The sequence below is a fragment of the Lepidothrix coronata genome, unplaced genomic scaffold (assembly GCF_001604755.1).
Source record: "Lepidothrix coronata isolate B3197 unplaced genomic scaffold, Lepidothrix_coronata-1.0 Scaffold112, whole genome shotgun sequence".
Classification (NCBI taxonomy): Eukaryota; Metazoa; Chordata; class Aves; order Passeriformes; family Pipridae; genus Lepidothrix; species Lepidothrix coronata.
In genome coordinates this window covers 311,013-327,676 of record NW_016690292.1, presented here as the reverse complement: position 1 = coordinate 327,676, position 16,664 = coordinate 311,013, and the positions used below count along the sequence as shown (strand labels likewise).

At 52.2% G+C, this 16,664-nt stretch overlaps 2 protein-coding genes across 2 annotated transcripts in view; one reads left to right on the top strand and one right to left on the bottom strand.

The window, feature by feature from the left end:
* LOC108502131 (cytochrome P450 4B1-like) overlaps positions 1-3,078 on the top strand; it is a 7,953-nt gene extending 4,875 nt beyond the window's left edge. The window contains 4 exon segments of the mRNA XM_017824726.1: positions 1-98; positions 576-640; positions 1,331-1,413; positions 2,156-3,078. The exon segment at positions 1-98 is cut by the window's left edge and continues 9 nt beyond it. Coding sequence (XP_017680215.1) covers positions 1-98; positions 576-640; positions 1,331-1,413; positions 2,156-2,324 — 415 coding nt within the window. The 3' untranslated portion in view covers positions 2,325-3,078.
* A 5,899-nt stretch (positions 3,079-8,977) lies between these two features.
* On the bottom strand, positions 8,978-16,207 carry PDZK1IP1 (PDZK1 interacting protein 1). Its single transcript, XM_017824584.1, has 4 exons — positions 16,038-16,207; positions 12,107-12,215; positions 10,111-10,209; positions 8,978-9,558 (listed from the first exon to the last, which is right to left on the bottom strand). Exons 1-4 carry the CDS (start codon positions 16,108-16,110, stop codon positions 9,486-9,488), a joined length of 354 nt encoding a protein of 117 aa, XP_017680073.1. The 5' UTR covers positions 16,111-16,207; the 3' UTR covers positions 8,978-9,485.
* Positions 16,208-16,664: the final 457 nt, after the last annotated feature.

Below are 16,664 nucleotides of genomic sequence, written 5' to 3'. Positions count from 1 at the left end.
CATCAAAGAGAGCTTGCGCCTGTTCCCACCGGTTCCTTCTGTGTCCCGACAGCTCTCTAAACCCATCACATTTTCTGATGGACGCAGCCTGCCAGCAGGTCTGTTGAGTTTGTTCATCCTTCATGCTCCTGTCTGTGCTAGGTGGGGCTCCCTTGTTCATGCTGCTGTGTGGAGGGGATGGTGGGTCTTCCGGCCTCTCTTCTCTCTCCAAAGGGCTGTGCGGGGCTACCACAGCTTGCCACCACATGAGCCTGGAAAGGATGACCAGAGAGAGTCCAAGGATATGCTCCAGGGAACTGGGGTGTTCACAGAGCTCACAGGGGACTTGTAGAGTGTTGTTGCTGGCGAAGTAAAAGTGATACACTGATACAAAAAATGGAGCCCAGCTCTGAGGTCACTATTTTGTCCATGTGAGGATTTCAGCAGGTGACCTGCCTGGACAGGCTGGGCATCATCACTGCCATATCTCCTGCAACAGCTCCTGCAGAGCCCAGGGAGAGAGACCATCCCAAAACCACCTTTCCTGCATCTTCACCTTGAGGTGTCACGAGCTTTTTCTCATTTTTCTTTTACAGGCTGCCAGGTTGGACTGAACATATTTGCTATTCACAGGAACCGGGATGTCTGGGAGAACCCTGAGGTATTTCACCTTTGTAACTAGAAGAGAAGATGATGTTTGAGCCCAGATATCCATTCCACTTGTGCCTTGTTCAGCCTATGCCTCCCTGCTATGTGGTTTTTTTTTTCCCTTCTCATTCCAAGAGTCCATGTCCAACTGTAAAGTTCAGTCAAGTTACCAAACCCTACAAAGGCTTTAAACATGACAGTGCTGGAGAAAGGTGTTGAATAGTCTCCCTGCATGCATGGAGGCATAGAAACACTCAGACTGCTTTCAGCTACCCTGGATGATCTTAGATCTCAGAGTGGTATGAGAAGCGTCAAACCCTCCAGGCAGTGTGTGATTTGAAGCTGATATTTTTGAGGCTTCAAGAAATAACTGGAAAACTTGAAGGAGGGTGTGAAGCTGCCTCCCTCCAGTGGCTGTCTGGAAAGCAAGGATCAGGCATCTCTGGAACAAAGGGAGTCTTACTTTATCATTGCTGCTCTGGATGGGAAAACACCTGCAGGCATCTTGGGCACTGTAGTGGGTAACCTGGATATCTCCAAGGGGAAGATCCACTCAGTGGCTTTGTAGAGAGATGTCTGTTAACTACAGTTCCCCCAGGAAGGGCAGGGACAACATCCAGCCCTAACCTGGGGGCCAGGGAAGAACCTGGTGCTGCTCATATCAGACCAAACACTGATCGAGTGGTCTTTGTTGCTCCCACAGATTTATGATCCCCTGAGGTTTTCTCCAGAGAACTCAGCACAGAGGCACTCCCATGCTTTCCTGCCTTTCTCTGCTGGACCCAGGTGGGAGATCCTTCATCCCTTTCCTTCCCATTAGGCTGCCTTGCATGGGAGACCTAGCTCAGAGCCAAGCTCCTGAAGCTAATCTTCCCTCAGTCTCCATGAACCAAGTTGGCTTGGCCAACTCAAACAGGCTTTCCATAACAGGATCTCCCATTACAGAATCTCCTGTAAGAGGATTTCCGTGCTCCATCAGCTCCAGAGCATTTCCAACACCCTAAGCTCTGTTGTCACTGTAGGCTTTCACACACTTTTCTTGTGGCTTTGTGGACATGTTTACATTTTCTGCTGCCTGCATTGGGAACACAGGTTCCCTTATTTAGGGGTGAATCCCAGTACACCTCAAAACGAAGCTGGGTCCAAGTCTCTGTGGTTCCCATGCTGTATCAGTAGGCAGATGCAGGATACTGAGGTATCAGTAACTTGCAAGAGGATCACCACACCAAGCAAAAATAACTTTTCTGAGGTGTCTGGACTTTTACCAGGATCCAGGCTGCACTTTCTAGTGAAATAAGCCCACATTCTCTCAATCTCATATCTTTTTTCAATGCTTATTGATAAAAACTAGGAATACCCCACCACAGAGCTGGGTACATTTTGGTGTGGCATCAGGGGACTCCTAGATGAGCTGTGGTGTCATTCTCACAGCAGCTGGATGTGCCCCAGCTCACACATGGGCTGAGCCCAGTTTGAGGGCAGTCAGGGCCAAAGGCAGCAGTCAGAGCATTTGTCATCCTCTCCCCAGGAACTGCATTGGGCAGCAGTTCGCCATGAACGAGATGAAGGTGGCGCTGGCCTTGACCCTGCTCCGCTTCGAGCTCTGCCCAGACCCATCCAAGCTTCCCATTATGGTACCACAGATCGTCCTCAGGTCCAGCAACGGGATACACCTGCATTTGAAGAAGATTCCCTGATCCCATGGGGTACCAAGGCAGGTGGGCAAGAGCTCTCCCAAATGTCACTCCACCCAGAGGCTTAAGTGGGGAAGGAGATCCACGCTGGCCACGTTGGATCTCTCCCACATTAACCCCCCACTGTTGCTGTCCAGGGGGGCACACCGAGCCCCCTCAAACAAACACCAAAAACAGCAGATCTAAGTTCCCTCCTTGCAGGGGGAGCAGCACTGCTAAAAGGGTTTCACAGCGTGGCTGTGGCTCAGCCTTCACCTCCGTGGGCATCCTCCACGTCCTGATCATCTCCTGACCTCCAACCTGCCCTCACACGCTGCCTGGCGGGACTTCTGTCACTCATCTGTGGATTTGTTCCATTGTCAGTCTCCAGGATGGGCTTGGCAGTGAACAATGCTGGCATGGTTTGCATGGATGTTTAAAGCCTGGGCGCTGCCCCAGCACAGAGTCCTTCCCCTGCCTCCAGCCTGGGTGTGCCAGGGCAGGAGGGCTCCTCCTGGCAGCCTCATCCCCATGCACCGCCCTCCAAATTATTCTCATTCTGCGGCTGGCTCTGTGCCCACCATTATGGAGATGAAGGCCTGTGGTTTCTTTCTGCCCCAGCACTGAACTTTCTTGAGTTGAGGGTGCTCAGGAAGCCAGCCCAGAGACATGACACCAGCTAACCTGGAGAAAGCACTCACCCCACTGAAAACAATGTGTGATCAGCCTTGGTCTCGTCTCTGAAACAAGAATAAAGCTTTGTGAGGGTGCTCTCCAAGCATGACTTTGGTATCCTTTGGATTTGGGGGTTACGGGGTACAAGGGGAGCCCCAGCAGGCCAGAGACAAGCCTGTGCCCAAGGGTGCAGCCCTGTGAGTGTTTCCTCACGCCACAAGCACTGTTTATATGGGTGAGTTTGCCCCCTGATGAGCCTGAGGAGCCTGTTTCCACACCTCCTGCAACATACATCAACAAGCCCTCACCTTTGACTCTAGGAGTTTCCATGGTAAGGAAACAACTGAAATGAATCTGTGGTCAGACAAAGCAAAACACAAATACACACCACACACAGAGAAATGCCGGTGGTAAGAACAAAATCAGCTTGCAAAACAAAACAAGTCCCAAGATGAAGCATGAGTCTGCCTCAAAACCTTTTCTGCAGAGGCTGAGAGCTGACCACTCAGTACATGAGTGACCTGCCCAAGGGATGAAGGTGAGCACTGCCCATGGGATTAGGCGTGTTTTCAGGGCACAGGAAGCCTTTCCCCAAGCACTAGCCAAGGTGGACCATCTGGATGAGCTGCGGGCCCAGGGTGTGAAACGGATCACTAGGTGGCAGTGGGAGACCCGGAAAAAGTCCTCCCTGGTCCCTGGTAAAACCCCCCTGGGCTCGGCGGGGAGCATGGCCAGGCCCAGCAAGGCAGCTGATGTGCCCTATCCCTGGGGATACCCCCGTCCCCATTCCCACCCTCAGCCGTGCAGGGCGGCGGGGCAGGCACTGCTCTGGCACAGTCCCGGAGTGATGGTGTTACCCACGCACAGCCCAGGGAAGGTTTGTCACTGAGAGTGCCTCAGAACCCAGAGGTCGTCAGGGGAAACTGAGGCTCAGAGTGACAGACAGCCACGCTACAGGGACAGACAAGGCTGTTCGGCTTTCACCCACAGCAGTGGCATCACCAAATCCCTGCAGGCACTAACGTATCCAAAGCATGTCTGTCCGTCTGTCCATCTCTCTGTCTCTCTGAGCAGCTCAGGACAGCCAAATCTGCCCATCTGACTAAACTCCTGCAGCATCCCTGCTCCCCATCTCTGCTGCCTGCTCAATCCTCAGTTTGGGAAACAAAACTCTCCTCAGACCTTTGTTTTGGCTGTCTGGGGCAGGGATGCTGGGATTAACCAGCAAGGTGCAGCTTGCATTTATTTTGCAAGGCATCTGGAGACCAAGTTCCTCTTCTCCTAGCCCACCCCTTCTTACCTTACTCCCAGGAAGGGACTGGATGCAGGTTGTGTAGGTGCTGGTGCCACCACACTTGCACCTCTGGTGGACTCAGGCTGGTCTAACAGGTCAGACTTCCTCTCCTGCTCCAGCACAGCAAGGCCTTTGGAGGGCAGCAGTTTGATACACCTTTTCATTACTGAAAAGTCCTGTTTGTCAGGCATTTCAGCCACCCACCTGAGAACAGGCAAGCCACCTCATAGCTCTGCTCATCTACTCTCCAGCAGGTGGTCCAAGAAATGAGCTTTTGGAGCACTTGGCCAGAAAGACCCATCCCTGTCTCCTTGGTGGTGATTTGCAAAGGAAACTGGGTGGCACTTGAAGATGTCACTACAGCATCTTCTGGTTTGGATATGGGGGGATAAGGCCAGAGCAGGGCAAATTAGGTCTGAAGAGGACTCCCAGCTGCTGCCCACCCCTGGGTCTGTACCGGGGGCCTGTGTTTTGAGGCCATCACCCTGTGACCAGCCTTGACCAAGGCTGCTCATTTGATTTCCAAGAGTCCTCCTGATTGTTATAAATGACTAAACCACAATCACTGCAAGTGGAGACCTTCTCCAGGGAAACTGCTCTTGCAAATTTGCTTGGGAAAGAGAGGAGAAACTGCCGACATTTTTGATGCAAATGATGGATTGTTGTTCCAGGCAGTTATGACAATAATTGAGGTAACCTGAGCCAAACACTTTAAAATCCCTTACCACTAAGAACTGTGCTTAACCCAGGTTTGCAGTTTGAAGAACCAAAGCTTTTGGGGGAAGGTCTCACAGCACCAATGCATCAGGGAGCCCTAACACAGGAGCAACCAGGAGAAAATTCTTCCACTTTTCAGCTTGGCTGGGTCAAACTGAGCAACACAAACATCCCCCCACCTTCAGATGCTGGCAGTTTCTGGACAGCAGCGTGTACAAGATAACCTCCTCTGCCAAGCCACCGCCAAACTGTTTTGAGAGCAGCAAAGGAGTTGTGCGAGGAGCCGGGCAGCAGCCACTGACACAGATGTAATCGCCTGCACATTTGCCCCAAATGTCTCCCTGCCAGGCAGTGACATTTCTGCGCTGTCTCAGCTCTCTCCTCCGTCACCATGGCTACAGCAGCCGCCAATCCACGGGCGAGTCCTTCCAGGGTACCAACAAACCCTCTGGGAGATGCTATGAGAGCCAACCTCTTTGGCAGGGAGACACTTCGGGGACCCCGGGATAGCCCATAGCACCAAAATTTCCCCCTTTTCTTATTTCCCTTCTCCTTTTTATTTTCTCTTTTTTTTTTCCTTCTTTTTTTTTTTTAAACACAAACAATGGAGCTAAAAGGTTGGGTATCAGGCCGATAATCATGAATGACGTGTCATTATTACACACCACACATTCATTATCTCCCACTCCAGCCATGTCACAGGCGGCTGGAGGAGGGCAGATAACGGGGTGCCTTCATGCAGATGGCTTATTATCACGATGTTCCAGGAGGGGCTTTAAGACAGTTAGTGATGCTGTTTGCCAGTTAAAGATTAGAGACCCCAGAGAATAATTAACAATCCCAAAACCCAGTTTTTCTGCTGGATTCTTCAGCTTTCTCCCCCCTCCCCCATCCTCTTTAATCTATTCACTCTAGCAGGTGTAATAAAGTGATAAGGACAGGCTCCGGGGATGTTTGTTTGGCTACTGCGGGTGTACAAGCCAACAATGGATGGTATTTTACTTCTGGCTTTCAGTGGCTTGAATCGAGACCAAAAATTTTGCAGCCCCCTTGCCCACACACAGCCACCCCTCCCTGCTGTGCTCCCAGCTCCCACCTGGGTGGCTGAGCTTCTTCCCCACCCGAAGGACAGCGATGGTGGGACGGGCTCCCTTTTCGTTTCTGGAGGTCCAAATCACATCTCTTGGGTGCCAAGGTGCCCACTGCCAGGACATAAACCCCAGGCTACACTGTTTGGGTCCAGGGCAGGAGATGGTGGCTCTTCCGGCAGAGTTTATCTGAATACGGCAAGCCTTTAATTAAACTACCTTTCAATAATTTACACGGCAGTTGTCCACCTGCCCAAACTGCTCCGGGACTGTGGTTACAGCTGGAACAGAAACAGAATCTTAAACCCTCACAGCTAAAGGGCCTCAGGAGAGATCAGGAAAGCATCAGAGCAAAGGTGGATTTCAACAAGATGCCCCATTATTTGCGGATCCAAGAGATGAGCTGCATCCTCCTAGATGTCAAAGAAAAGCTGTGATACATCTGGTAACAAGGTGGTAACACAAAAAACCCACCCTGAATGTCTTCTGCCCAAAAGGAGATGGTCCTGTCTGCAGCAGAACCCAAACCTGGATGTTTTCCTGAAGCCCAAGCTTCAGAGATAATGGCATTATGGAGTGAGAGGTAGGATGGAGCACTCATGATGTCACTGTGAAGGACATGGTCACTCCCCCATGCTGCATGGAGAGAGATGTTGGGGAGGATTTGGCCCCAGGCAAGTTGTCTCAGGCCCCTTCAGAGAGGTCACAGAGGCTGAGGGAGGTGCCCATCACCTGGGGACTGCCAGGTACAGCCCCAACTCTGGAGGATATTCCCGAGCTCCCAGGGTTGGCATGGAAGGCACAAGCACTGGCATGCCAGAAGTTGTCATCCCAATCACGCTCATCCTTCCAGGGAGGGATGAGACAGCATTGTGCTTTAAAGAGCATCCCGACCCTATCAGCAAGAGATGAGATATCCTAATTATGGCAGTACAGGCGAGGATCCGGGCTGTATCAGCCAGTACAGAAAGGTAAACAAGAAATATAACAATGGACCCTTAACACTCATTAGCTGTGTCAGATAATACCTCACTTTTCTCCCTTTGGGGCTTAAAATCTAATTAAGATTTTCCAACAATAAATTTCATTTATGCTCGCTCCCTTTTGTTCTTTTTAGGATCACACCGAGAAGCATCTGCGAGGCGGCTGCACAGCTCAAGGGAAGGCAGCTTCACTCAGTCAGCCTTGGCTTGTGCTTCATGGACAAGGGAAACTGAGGCAGGACAGCACCACGGACAGTACAGAGGTGAGGTATACCACTGAGGAGGCATCCCCGGCTCTTGCTTGTGATGTTTTCCCCTGGGAAGTGAACTCTGAATGGGTACTGGCTGGGATAAGACCAAGCACTGAGGCTCCTGGACTAGCCCAAAACGTCCAGCAGTAAATCCCCACCCTTCTCCTTGCTTGGACCTACAGCCATGGCAGGGATCCATGGGGAAAGGGACACTGAGACCAACTGAGTCCTGAGCACACCTCCACTCCAAATCCGCATCCAGGCACTGCAGGCTGAGCAGCTCAAGCACCCATCACATATTGAGGGTGTGCACAGGGCATGGAAAAAGCTCCTGCTGTTACTCATTATAAGGATATCATTGCTAACTCCTTTTGCAACTGAGAGGTAAAAAATTAATGGGTTCCCCTCCTCTCACCACACCCCCAGCCCAAGTGCTGATGCCACAGGAACATGTACTGGCTAATCCTTAAACCCTGCTGAACGCAGCACTACCCCTGAACTCTGGGAAGCTTGTTTTTTCCAAAACCACATGACACTTGGCACCTACAAGAGAAAAGTCGGGGGAGCAGCATCCACAGGGGCATGAGTGGGGAGGTGCAAGACCCAGCCTGGGGCTGGCTCAGACTCCAGCTGTCTAAGGGAAGGTGGTAGAAGGGAACAGTTCTGGCATGATGCTGGGGGTGCAGCCATCGTGCCTCCAAATCTGAGGGCCTGACCCCTCTAACCCTTCTGCCTGTTTTCTTCTACTCCCATGCAATTTCTCAACTGGAGCTGTGATTGCTCAACTCCAAGTCTTTGAGGGCATTTTCAAAACACTCACCTACCTGAGTCTCTAGGGGAAAGGCCTTTCAAGATGGGTCTGTTACTGGAAGGCTCCTTCCTGAATTTTTGTGTCACCACCTGATCGGACATTGGCAGCTTCCCCTGCAGGAAGTGCACAGCAGGGTCCTAAAAACACCCTGCTCCCCTCAAAACTGGGGGCTGCCAAAAGCGCCCCTCTTATAAACCTCCCACCCCATCCCTCCCAGTCCTGCTTCAGCTGGGCTGCCCTTGATTTCAGAGTCACTTCGCCCATTCATAAATTGTCAGGAAGAGGACTCTGAATGCCACTTGAGTAACTCATGTTCCAGGCATGGCCAAGGCATTAGAGCTCTTTTCAAGCTTCAAATACCACGGCTTAGAAATGCTTGTTGCTCCCATGGCGGCCCTGACACTGCTCCCACCACAGCAGAAGATGGACCCTGGTTAATGAACAGCCTGGCAGGAGCAGGTTGCACTATGGCCAGTTGCTCTGGGATAGCCAGCACTGCCCGGAGCAGCCTCCAGCCACTTCCTGGCAGCAAGGATAAGTGATTGCCATTCACAGCCTCCAGCCCTGGGAATGGCTCCCAGCTGGCTGTAGGTCTGTATGTTGTGGTCAGTGGGATTCAGGGAGTGCTGCCTTTCGCCCATTAAGCAGCACTGGGAAGTGCTGGATTGGTGTCCTGCCTCAATTTCCCCACCCAGCAAATGGTGAATGATGCTCAGCCACCCTTTGCAGCCTTGGCGTGGTCCAAATGCTGAGCATTCCCTGATGTCCTTCATTTTCCCAACTGCCTGAAGGCTGGGAGAGCTGTGAGATGCCAGAAAGTCCTTTGGCTGATTAGCAAAACGACCCTCTCTGCTGTCATAGGGGCAACAATTCTCTTTATTGCTCACAGGGGAGATATGTACAGAGGAGAATGTTTGTTCTGACATTAAAATGTTTCGTGCAGGTTGTAAAAAGGAGGGTGAACTGAGGAGAAAAGAGCAGGTTTTCCATCAGCAACTCCCCGTAAGGCAGCTGGGGGTGCAGGGAGATCCCAGGCACCCAGCAGGAGCCCCTCTGTATAATAAGCAGGTCAACACCCTCCTAGGACTTGGGACATCAACCTTGCCAAGGAGGTGGGGTGCCCACCAGGCAGGAGAGCTGACACCTCCAGACCTCTCCTGGGGACCAATGCCCACGTGGACACCAGTCCCCGAGGCAGAAGAGCATGTCCCACAGGTGTGGAAAGATCAGGAGATGGTGGTGCCATAGGGAGGTCAGGGACCCATCACACACAGGGGGTGCCAGCGCAGAGGGTCTCTGTGAAAACGCCCATCGCGATCGTGTGAAGCCAATTGAGGAGGAAGGAGGGTGGCTGGTTGGGTGCCTGCTACATGGCAGTGGTGATCACCTTCTCCTCGGGCTCCACTGTGTTCTCGTAGGCATGCTGGCTCTCTTTGGACCTGCACAGGGAGGGAGAAGCACAATGCTGAGCTCACCCCCAGCAAGACCGGCCTTCCCAAAGCCACTCCTGGGAATCCTGACCTCACTGGTGCCAGCTGTGCACTGATTGATGGGAGAGGTGGGGAGGACAGGAGGGGTCACCCTGCCGGGAAGGAAGCCAAGAGCAGGGTGGGAATCCCTCTAATTTTTGGCGAGGTCTGTTTTGACAGTCAACATCTACGTGGTGACTTGTGGCCACTTTTGGTGGCTTCCTCTGTAGGAAAGGTGTGATGTAGCATAAGAAAAATGTGGTGTAGCAGGTTGCAAGGTGGTGGATGGATCATGGGGCTCAACTGCAGGGACAGGGAGAGACGAAGGAGGAGGGGATACTGGGATACTCCCTTTCCCTGCCTTCTGCTTAACCTTTGGATGATAAAAGTCCCCAGACCTAGGTGCATGGGACATGTAAGGCCCTGAGTGGGAGAGACTGTGGCTCTGCATGTCTGAGCTGTCCCCAGGGGGACAGAACAGAGCTGGGAGCCATGGGGAGGAGGTCTGAGAAAGTCCTTCACCTGAAGTCAGCTGCAGCTGATATGTATCTCCCTTCGTGGCCATTGGACACGACAGGATCCTGCTTGTCCTCTACAGTCACCACGGTCTCGGCATTTTCCCTGGAGGGAGAGAAGGGAGAAGCTGAGATAGGACAATGAAGGAGCTGTGATGGGGAGCAGCCTCCCAGTGGTGATGGCAAGAGGAAGGGACTGATCTGACACTACAGAGACAATAAGGATGTGATCCTGGCCTTGGACACACAACTCAGCCCCTATCCCAGCAGGACAAGGGTGAGGACAAACACCTTCACTGCTGGTTTGCAGAGGCTGTGCCCAGATGCCAAGCGCCAGCCCCTGCCTCTGGAGCTGGGACTCCCAGCACAGGGCTGGCAATCAGCAAGACTCATTGTCAATACGTGGGATTGTTTTCTCCCACTAACTGGTTTTTCCAGTCTACTTCTATGTAATCTGTTGCAAAATAGTCCCCTACAGATCCCAACTGACACAGATGGAACAGTCAAGGCCCTGCTGGTGCTGCAGCCCTGGCTGGGCTGTAGGTGTGCACGTCTGTGTGAGCAAAACAGAGCTGCTTTCTCTCAGGTGTGAGTCTGGATCACTTGCAGAACGAACCATTGGGAAGGGATGGAGCATTTGACCTCAGCCAGAATCTAGAAGCTCATCTCTGGAGCGAGCCCATAGCCCAGATGGTGCCAGGGGGGGTATCTGCGGAGAGTGGGTGCAGGTCCGCCCTGCAAGCACATCCCTGACTCCTCCAGGGCAATTTCAGAGGCTTCTCCAAGGAACAGACTGGCATAAACAAGCAGCAGCTTGAGCTGATAGCTGCTGTCACAGTGACAGCACAGAGCTGGCAGGGCGCCAGGCAGCCGAGCCTCGCTGCCCGCTCTGCTGAAGAGAGGCCAGATTAATTAAATCAGGGTGCCATCCCCCCTCAAGCCCTTCACAGCATCCTCTGCCTCTGGGCTGGGAAGAGGCAGCCAGGCACGGGCAGCAGTGGGAAACACCATCCCTGCCTCCCGCTCTATGAGCTGGGGGTTCCTTCAGTTTGAGGACAAAGGTTCCTCTTTGGGAAACAAAGACCTGTAGTTCTGGCAAATCAGACCATTTAGATATAGGTATACACTCATTGCATTATGCATTGGCCCTGAATGCATCCTAAAGGGACCCCCCTTAAATACATCTGGGGATGAAGCCGACCTGCTGTGCATCAGCTCTCCCCCTCCTCAGCCTGGAGAGGCTGCAGGAATGCACAAGTACAAGAAGACTCCAGCACCTTCAGGTGCAAAGCCCAAAGAGACAGTGCCAGTGCAGAGGAACTGGGAAACAGGCTTCATTCCCTGTCGACTTTGGGCTCAGATTCAAGATCAGGTTACTGAAATTCGCCAGTTGGCCTTGCTTGGCTGAGCAGGAGCAGCAGCCTGTGGCTTTGCTTGGCCAGCAGTGGACAAGGGGTAACCTGTCCCACAGAGCCGCCTTCTGATGAGTAAGGTCACCTCATTTGTCTGTGCCATGGGCTCCAGGTTGAGAGCTCTGCCATGGCTTGGATACCTCCCCCTTCTCCCAGCTCCTCTCAGTGCATTCTGACAACTTGGATCTGTCTGCTTTGCAAACAAAGCTGCTTTGAGCTTATTATCCCACAGATATAAGGCACATGGGAACTGCACCCGCAAAACCATAGAAAACCAGGCTCAGGCCAGTTCCCTGAACATGTGCCCCCGTAAACCAGACACAATGCTGCTGCCTTCTCATTCCCAGCACAGCACTTTCTCACGGCAGCATTTGTACAGTGCAAGCTCACACCTGGCAATAAGTAACAGGGAGCGGAGACCAGGACAGGGAGAAGAGGACTGAGAGATGAGGACAGGGAGTCTTTGCTCTCCCTGCCCAGCTCCCAGCGCAGCGATCACAGTGTTCCCAGCCCTGGCACAAGGATGGAGGCTGCTGGAAGTGACACGTGCCCAGGCAGCTAAGCCCAGCTCTGGCAACCTCCCACACTTACGCTTTCTTCTTACACCAGAACCTGTTGACCACGAAAGCGATGGCCACCAGCACTAGAAACACGACCACTGCGATGACACCCTGTGACCACGGCTGGAGGCTGCCCCGGGCTACAAGAAAGAAAGAGGACACAAGTTAGAAATTCATCCTCAGAATTTATCTGCTGAGTTTCTCCCATTCAGCTTCAGCAGCATCCAGGCAAGAGCTTGGTCCTACAAAGCCAAGCAGAACATGTTGCTGTCAATTCAGGCAAGCTTACCTGGGTGATAGCAATAAAACAAAGCACAAATAACAGTGGTTTCACTGGCTTTTGCATGTGGAGTGTGGTGCCTTGCAGCTTTGGGGCCCCATATACAAATACATACACATATACATGTGCTGTGGGGTGCTGGTGACTCTATGATGGGGGAAAAAAGGGCCAGGGGACATGGCAGAAGGGAGGGAAGGAGAATGTTTGCCAAGGGGAAGAAGGCAGAGGACTTTGAGCAAACTATTTGTTCTCCATCCCTAGATACCACAGACATAATTCCCAGGATATTTTCCAAATACTGACTGGTAAAATAAGGACCCTGTACCAGGGACAAGGTAAAATTTGGTTACCACTCTCACAGCAAACAGTTGTCACTGTGGATTTCAGTAAAATGCACCATCTAAAAGTTTCCAGAGCAGCAAACTGATTTATGACAGGAAATCGAAGGCTGATGCATTCAGAGCAACAACCTCAGTGCAGAGGCCAGGCAGGGCTGGTGGGGGCCAAGCAGTATGGGGGCTTGGGGGGGGAGCTGGGAGCTGACCAGGATGTCCCCTCTCCCCCCACAGATGGGGTGGACTCACAGGTTCATTTTCCTCTATCCAGTCCTATACAGGGATCCAGCCATGAGTGAGAAGGCTGTGACATGCATTCCTGCGTGTGGGAAGAATGTGAGGGCAGGGTAGCGAGAAGAGGAAACCTTTTCCCAGTCCTTGCTGGGATGGCTGCTCCTTGCCTCCCACTGGCTTTTGGAGCATTCAGGTGTAGTCAAACCCATCCTTTAGTCAAACCCATCCTGTAGTCAAACCCATCCTTAAGCACTGTCATATCAGCGCCAAATGACACCTTGTCCATGCAGCCACATCCCTTCAGAATTTAATTACTATTTATTCAGGCATCGCTTTTCCTCATCTGCTGATCAAAATGCCAACCCTTGTACATAAGAGAGATCTCTCTGCATGGGCACATGGGGTAGGTGGAGGATGCTACACCTGCCAGCTCCAGCAATCAGCCCCACAACACTCAGACCCAGACCTGGCCCCTGACGCCTGCAAGGCTGAGCTACCCCTGGACGAGCAATTGGTTCTTCAGTCTCACTCACTTTACACTAGCTGAACACTTCATCCGTCTCACAGGAGACAAATCTCTGCTAGAAACAGAAAAATGATCTTTACTAGCAGCAATAAAAGTGGGCTGTGTGCTCCACATGTGGAAACTCCTCATCTGTAACCAGCTTCACACTGGCTCTGCTGCTAACAGCTCTCCTCTCCTTCCTCTGATTTTCTGGAAGGGGGCTGTCCTTTGGTAAGGCCTTCAGTGTTTACTGCAAGAGACTTTTAATAAAAAAAAAACCGCCACCAAACCAGAAAAACCAAACCAACAACACAAAACAAGGCTCTTTTTTCCTCTTGGAAGTGAAATCAGCCTGGCCGCTTGACTCGCCAGCAGTGCCAGTCTGGAAAGCACTGCCACTTCTGGGCAAGGGGCTGTGGGAGCAGCCCCAAACAGCATCTCTCAGCCCCCTCTCCCAGCAGAGACACTTGCCATGTTTACTGCAAGGTCCCAGGGCCAAAACTGAAGCAGGAGGAATTCAGACGGAAATTCCCTCTTGTATCAGCGTGTTTGTACCAGCAGGCTGCGGTGGTGCTAACCGGGGAGGGGGGGGATGGCACCAGGGGGTGGTGGTGTTGGGAAGAACAGGGTTTGGTCCCCTCCTGCCCTGCCTGGTGGGCAAGGATGCTCCTGCCCCTGCCGCCCACCAACCCTGGGAGTGCAGCCCTGAACACACCTATTGCCTCCCACCTGAGCTTTGTCTCACTTTGTGTCCTCCCTCACTCTGCCCTTGGCTGTTGGCCACATTTATTTATTAGTTGTAGTTTATTTTTCCTGTCGGAGTCAGGGTTTCCAGCCTAAGCCTAGGAGGGGGTGGTCACGTCCAGCCCTCCGTGATGTTTCTGCTGGGGTTAAGGGAGTTCAAGGTCAACCGGGGAATGAAGTCAGTGGTGACTGAAAGTGCCAAATTTGGATCTCGTGATCTTCCAGCAAAGGGGGGAGAAGATAAGTGGTAGGAAATTTCCTTGGAGCGACTGTGCTCAGGAGGTACTGGATGTTTTCGCAAGCGAAACCTCTCTCAGACAACTGTTTCCAGCAGATTTCAGAGTATCCAAAGCCAAAAGGAAAAACACCAAACCAAAATCAAGGCGTTCTGGCTTTGAGAGACCATGTAGGTCCTGGCTGCAAGGGGAGAGGAGGGTGGTAGGGGAATGGTAAATGCCTCCACATTGGGCTGAAATCCCGCATGAGGAACTTACATGGGCATAAGAAAGGAGGAATGGGAACCAGGTAAGAGGCAAGAGCTTGATAGGATCTACTCCAGGTGTGACTATGGGGATCCCAGCCCTGGGGGGGCACTGCCTGGCTGGAGCCCCATCAAGCACACCAGGAGGGATGGCTGAAGGGATGAGTCTCACCTGTGGAAACAGAATTGTGTTCCTGGAAAAATGCTTTATGAGGGATGCCCCTCCTGGGACAGCCTGTCCCTCAGGCTCTGCCACCTCCTCTCGGGTTTCACCCCACATCAGTGATGGGGTTTTCCCTCGCCAACAAGATCCTGTAAGCCGAACTAAGCAATGTGAAATCTGCAGTCCTGGCAGATGTGTGTCCACACATCTGCAGCTACAAACCAGACCAAGGGAAGTGCCAATGCTAAAATAAGCCTGTACACTTTTTGTAACTTCATTTCCATGCTCAACAGCAAAATTGAAAAAGATTTTTGATACATCTTTCCTGAGTGCTTGGAAAACATCAGCTGGCCCCTATCTTTTCCACCCTCTGAGGAAGCTGTGCCAGGCTCTGAATCCTCATTAAAGGGTTTCTTTTTCTGCACTCCTTCCAAGCAACAGCAAAACTTTCAATCCTGCTGACAGCGGAGACCCCAGGCTGTTAAATCCTCAGCAAGTTGGTAAACAAGCACAGGAAGAGTGGTCAGGGCTGGGGCTTCAGAAGGAGAAGGGAGGAGGGAATTTTCCAGGACTTTGCCAACACCAGATGAGTTTTAATTACTCCTCATTATTTCTAGGATTAGACAAGCCCTTCAACAAATTTCCTAAAAATAATGCCCTCGCCATAGTAAGTTTCTCTATGAAGTTTTTTGGAAGAGAACAGGAGGGCAATTTGCAGAGGAAAATATTTGCTCTCTCTCCTCAGCAATGATCAAAATTACAGATTAACAGGAGAATCTGCGAGCTCAGGGAGCGACCCAGCACAGCACTTGCCCAAGGACGAGAGTGAGAGAGAAGAAAAAAAAAAGCCTGTAAGAAAACAGATTGCTCATCTCAGTGCACAGTCCTGCGAGAGGTAAATCAGAGCTGCTTTATCTCCACATAAGCAGGTAAAATAAGCCTCAGGTGGCAGTTTCAGCCTTCGGCAAAACAGGCAGAAAGTTTTCACGCTCCAGCCCGGGTAAGACCTTCCAACCCCCGGGACACCCACCCATCCCGATGTGCAGCCAGAGCTAAAGCTTAGGCAGGAGCTGGGGTGTACTTTCTCTTCCCAAGAGGCTCTTCCATAGTTGTCCCTTGTCCCCCACCAAGCAGTTCCCACTTGCCTGGGGCTCGGTGCACCCTCCTGCCTTTCCCCTGCCTCAGTTTCCCCGGGATATCAGACAGCTGCCTGCACTTACCTTCCTGGCAGAAGGCAGGCTCCAGCTCCAGGAGCAGTCCCAGGAGGAGAAGGAGGAGGCAGCGGGCAGGCATGGTAGCAGGCAGGGCCGGGGGCTCCCGGGGTGCGGAGGAGCAGCCGGGCGCTGCACTTGGACACGCCGCCCTCCCACAGGAATGAGAGCTAGGTCAATTATCAAACGCATTAACGAGGGAGGCCGATGCTCTCACCTGCTTATTCAAATCCTGCTGCGGGAAGGGGCGGAAGGAGGTGCCTCTTGCTTTCTCCCGCGGAAGCTGGCGGGGAATTTGGGGCACGGTGACTTGAACCTGACAGTCCCCTTAGGCAGGGCGTGGAAAGGAACTCAGGCACAAAATGTTTGCATCGGCCCAGGAGGAAAAAGCGATGCCCAGATGGGTAAAATTCTTCCCCAGTGAAGCCGCAGTGCTTGGGGAGTGTGGTGTCCCCCAGGTCCCTGTCCCCACAGGAGGAGAGCAGGGGGAAGTCCAGTGATGCCCCAGCTTTGACAACCCTTCCCACCCTGTGAGACTCCCACTCATTTCCTTGCTCTTTTCTTTTCAGCAAGTGTCACTAACAACCCGGCAAAACATATTTGTGACTTTAAAACATCAGCTTAATAAACCAGACT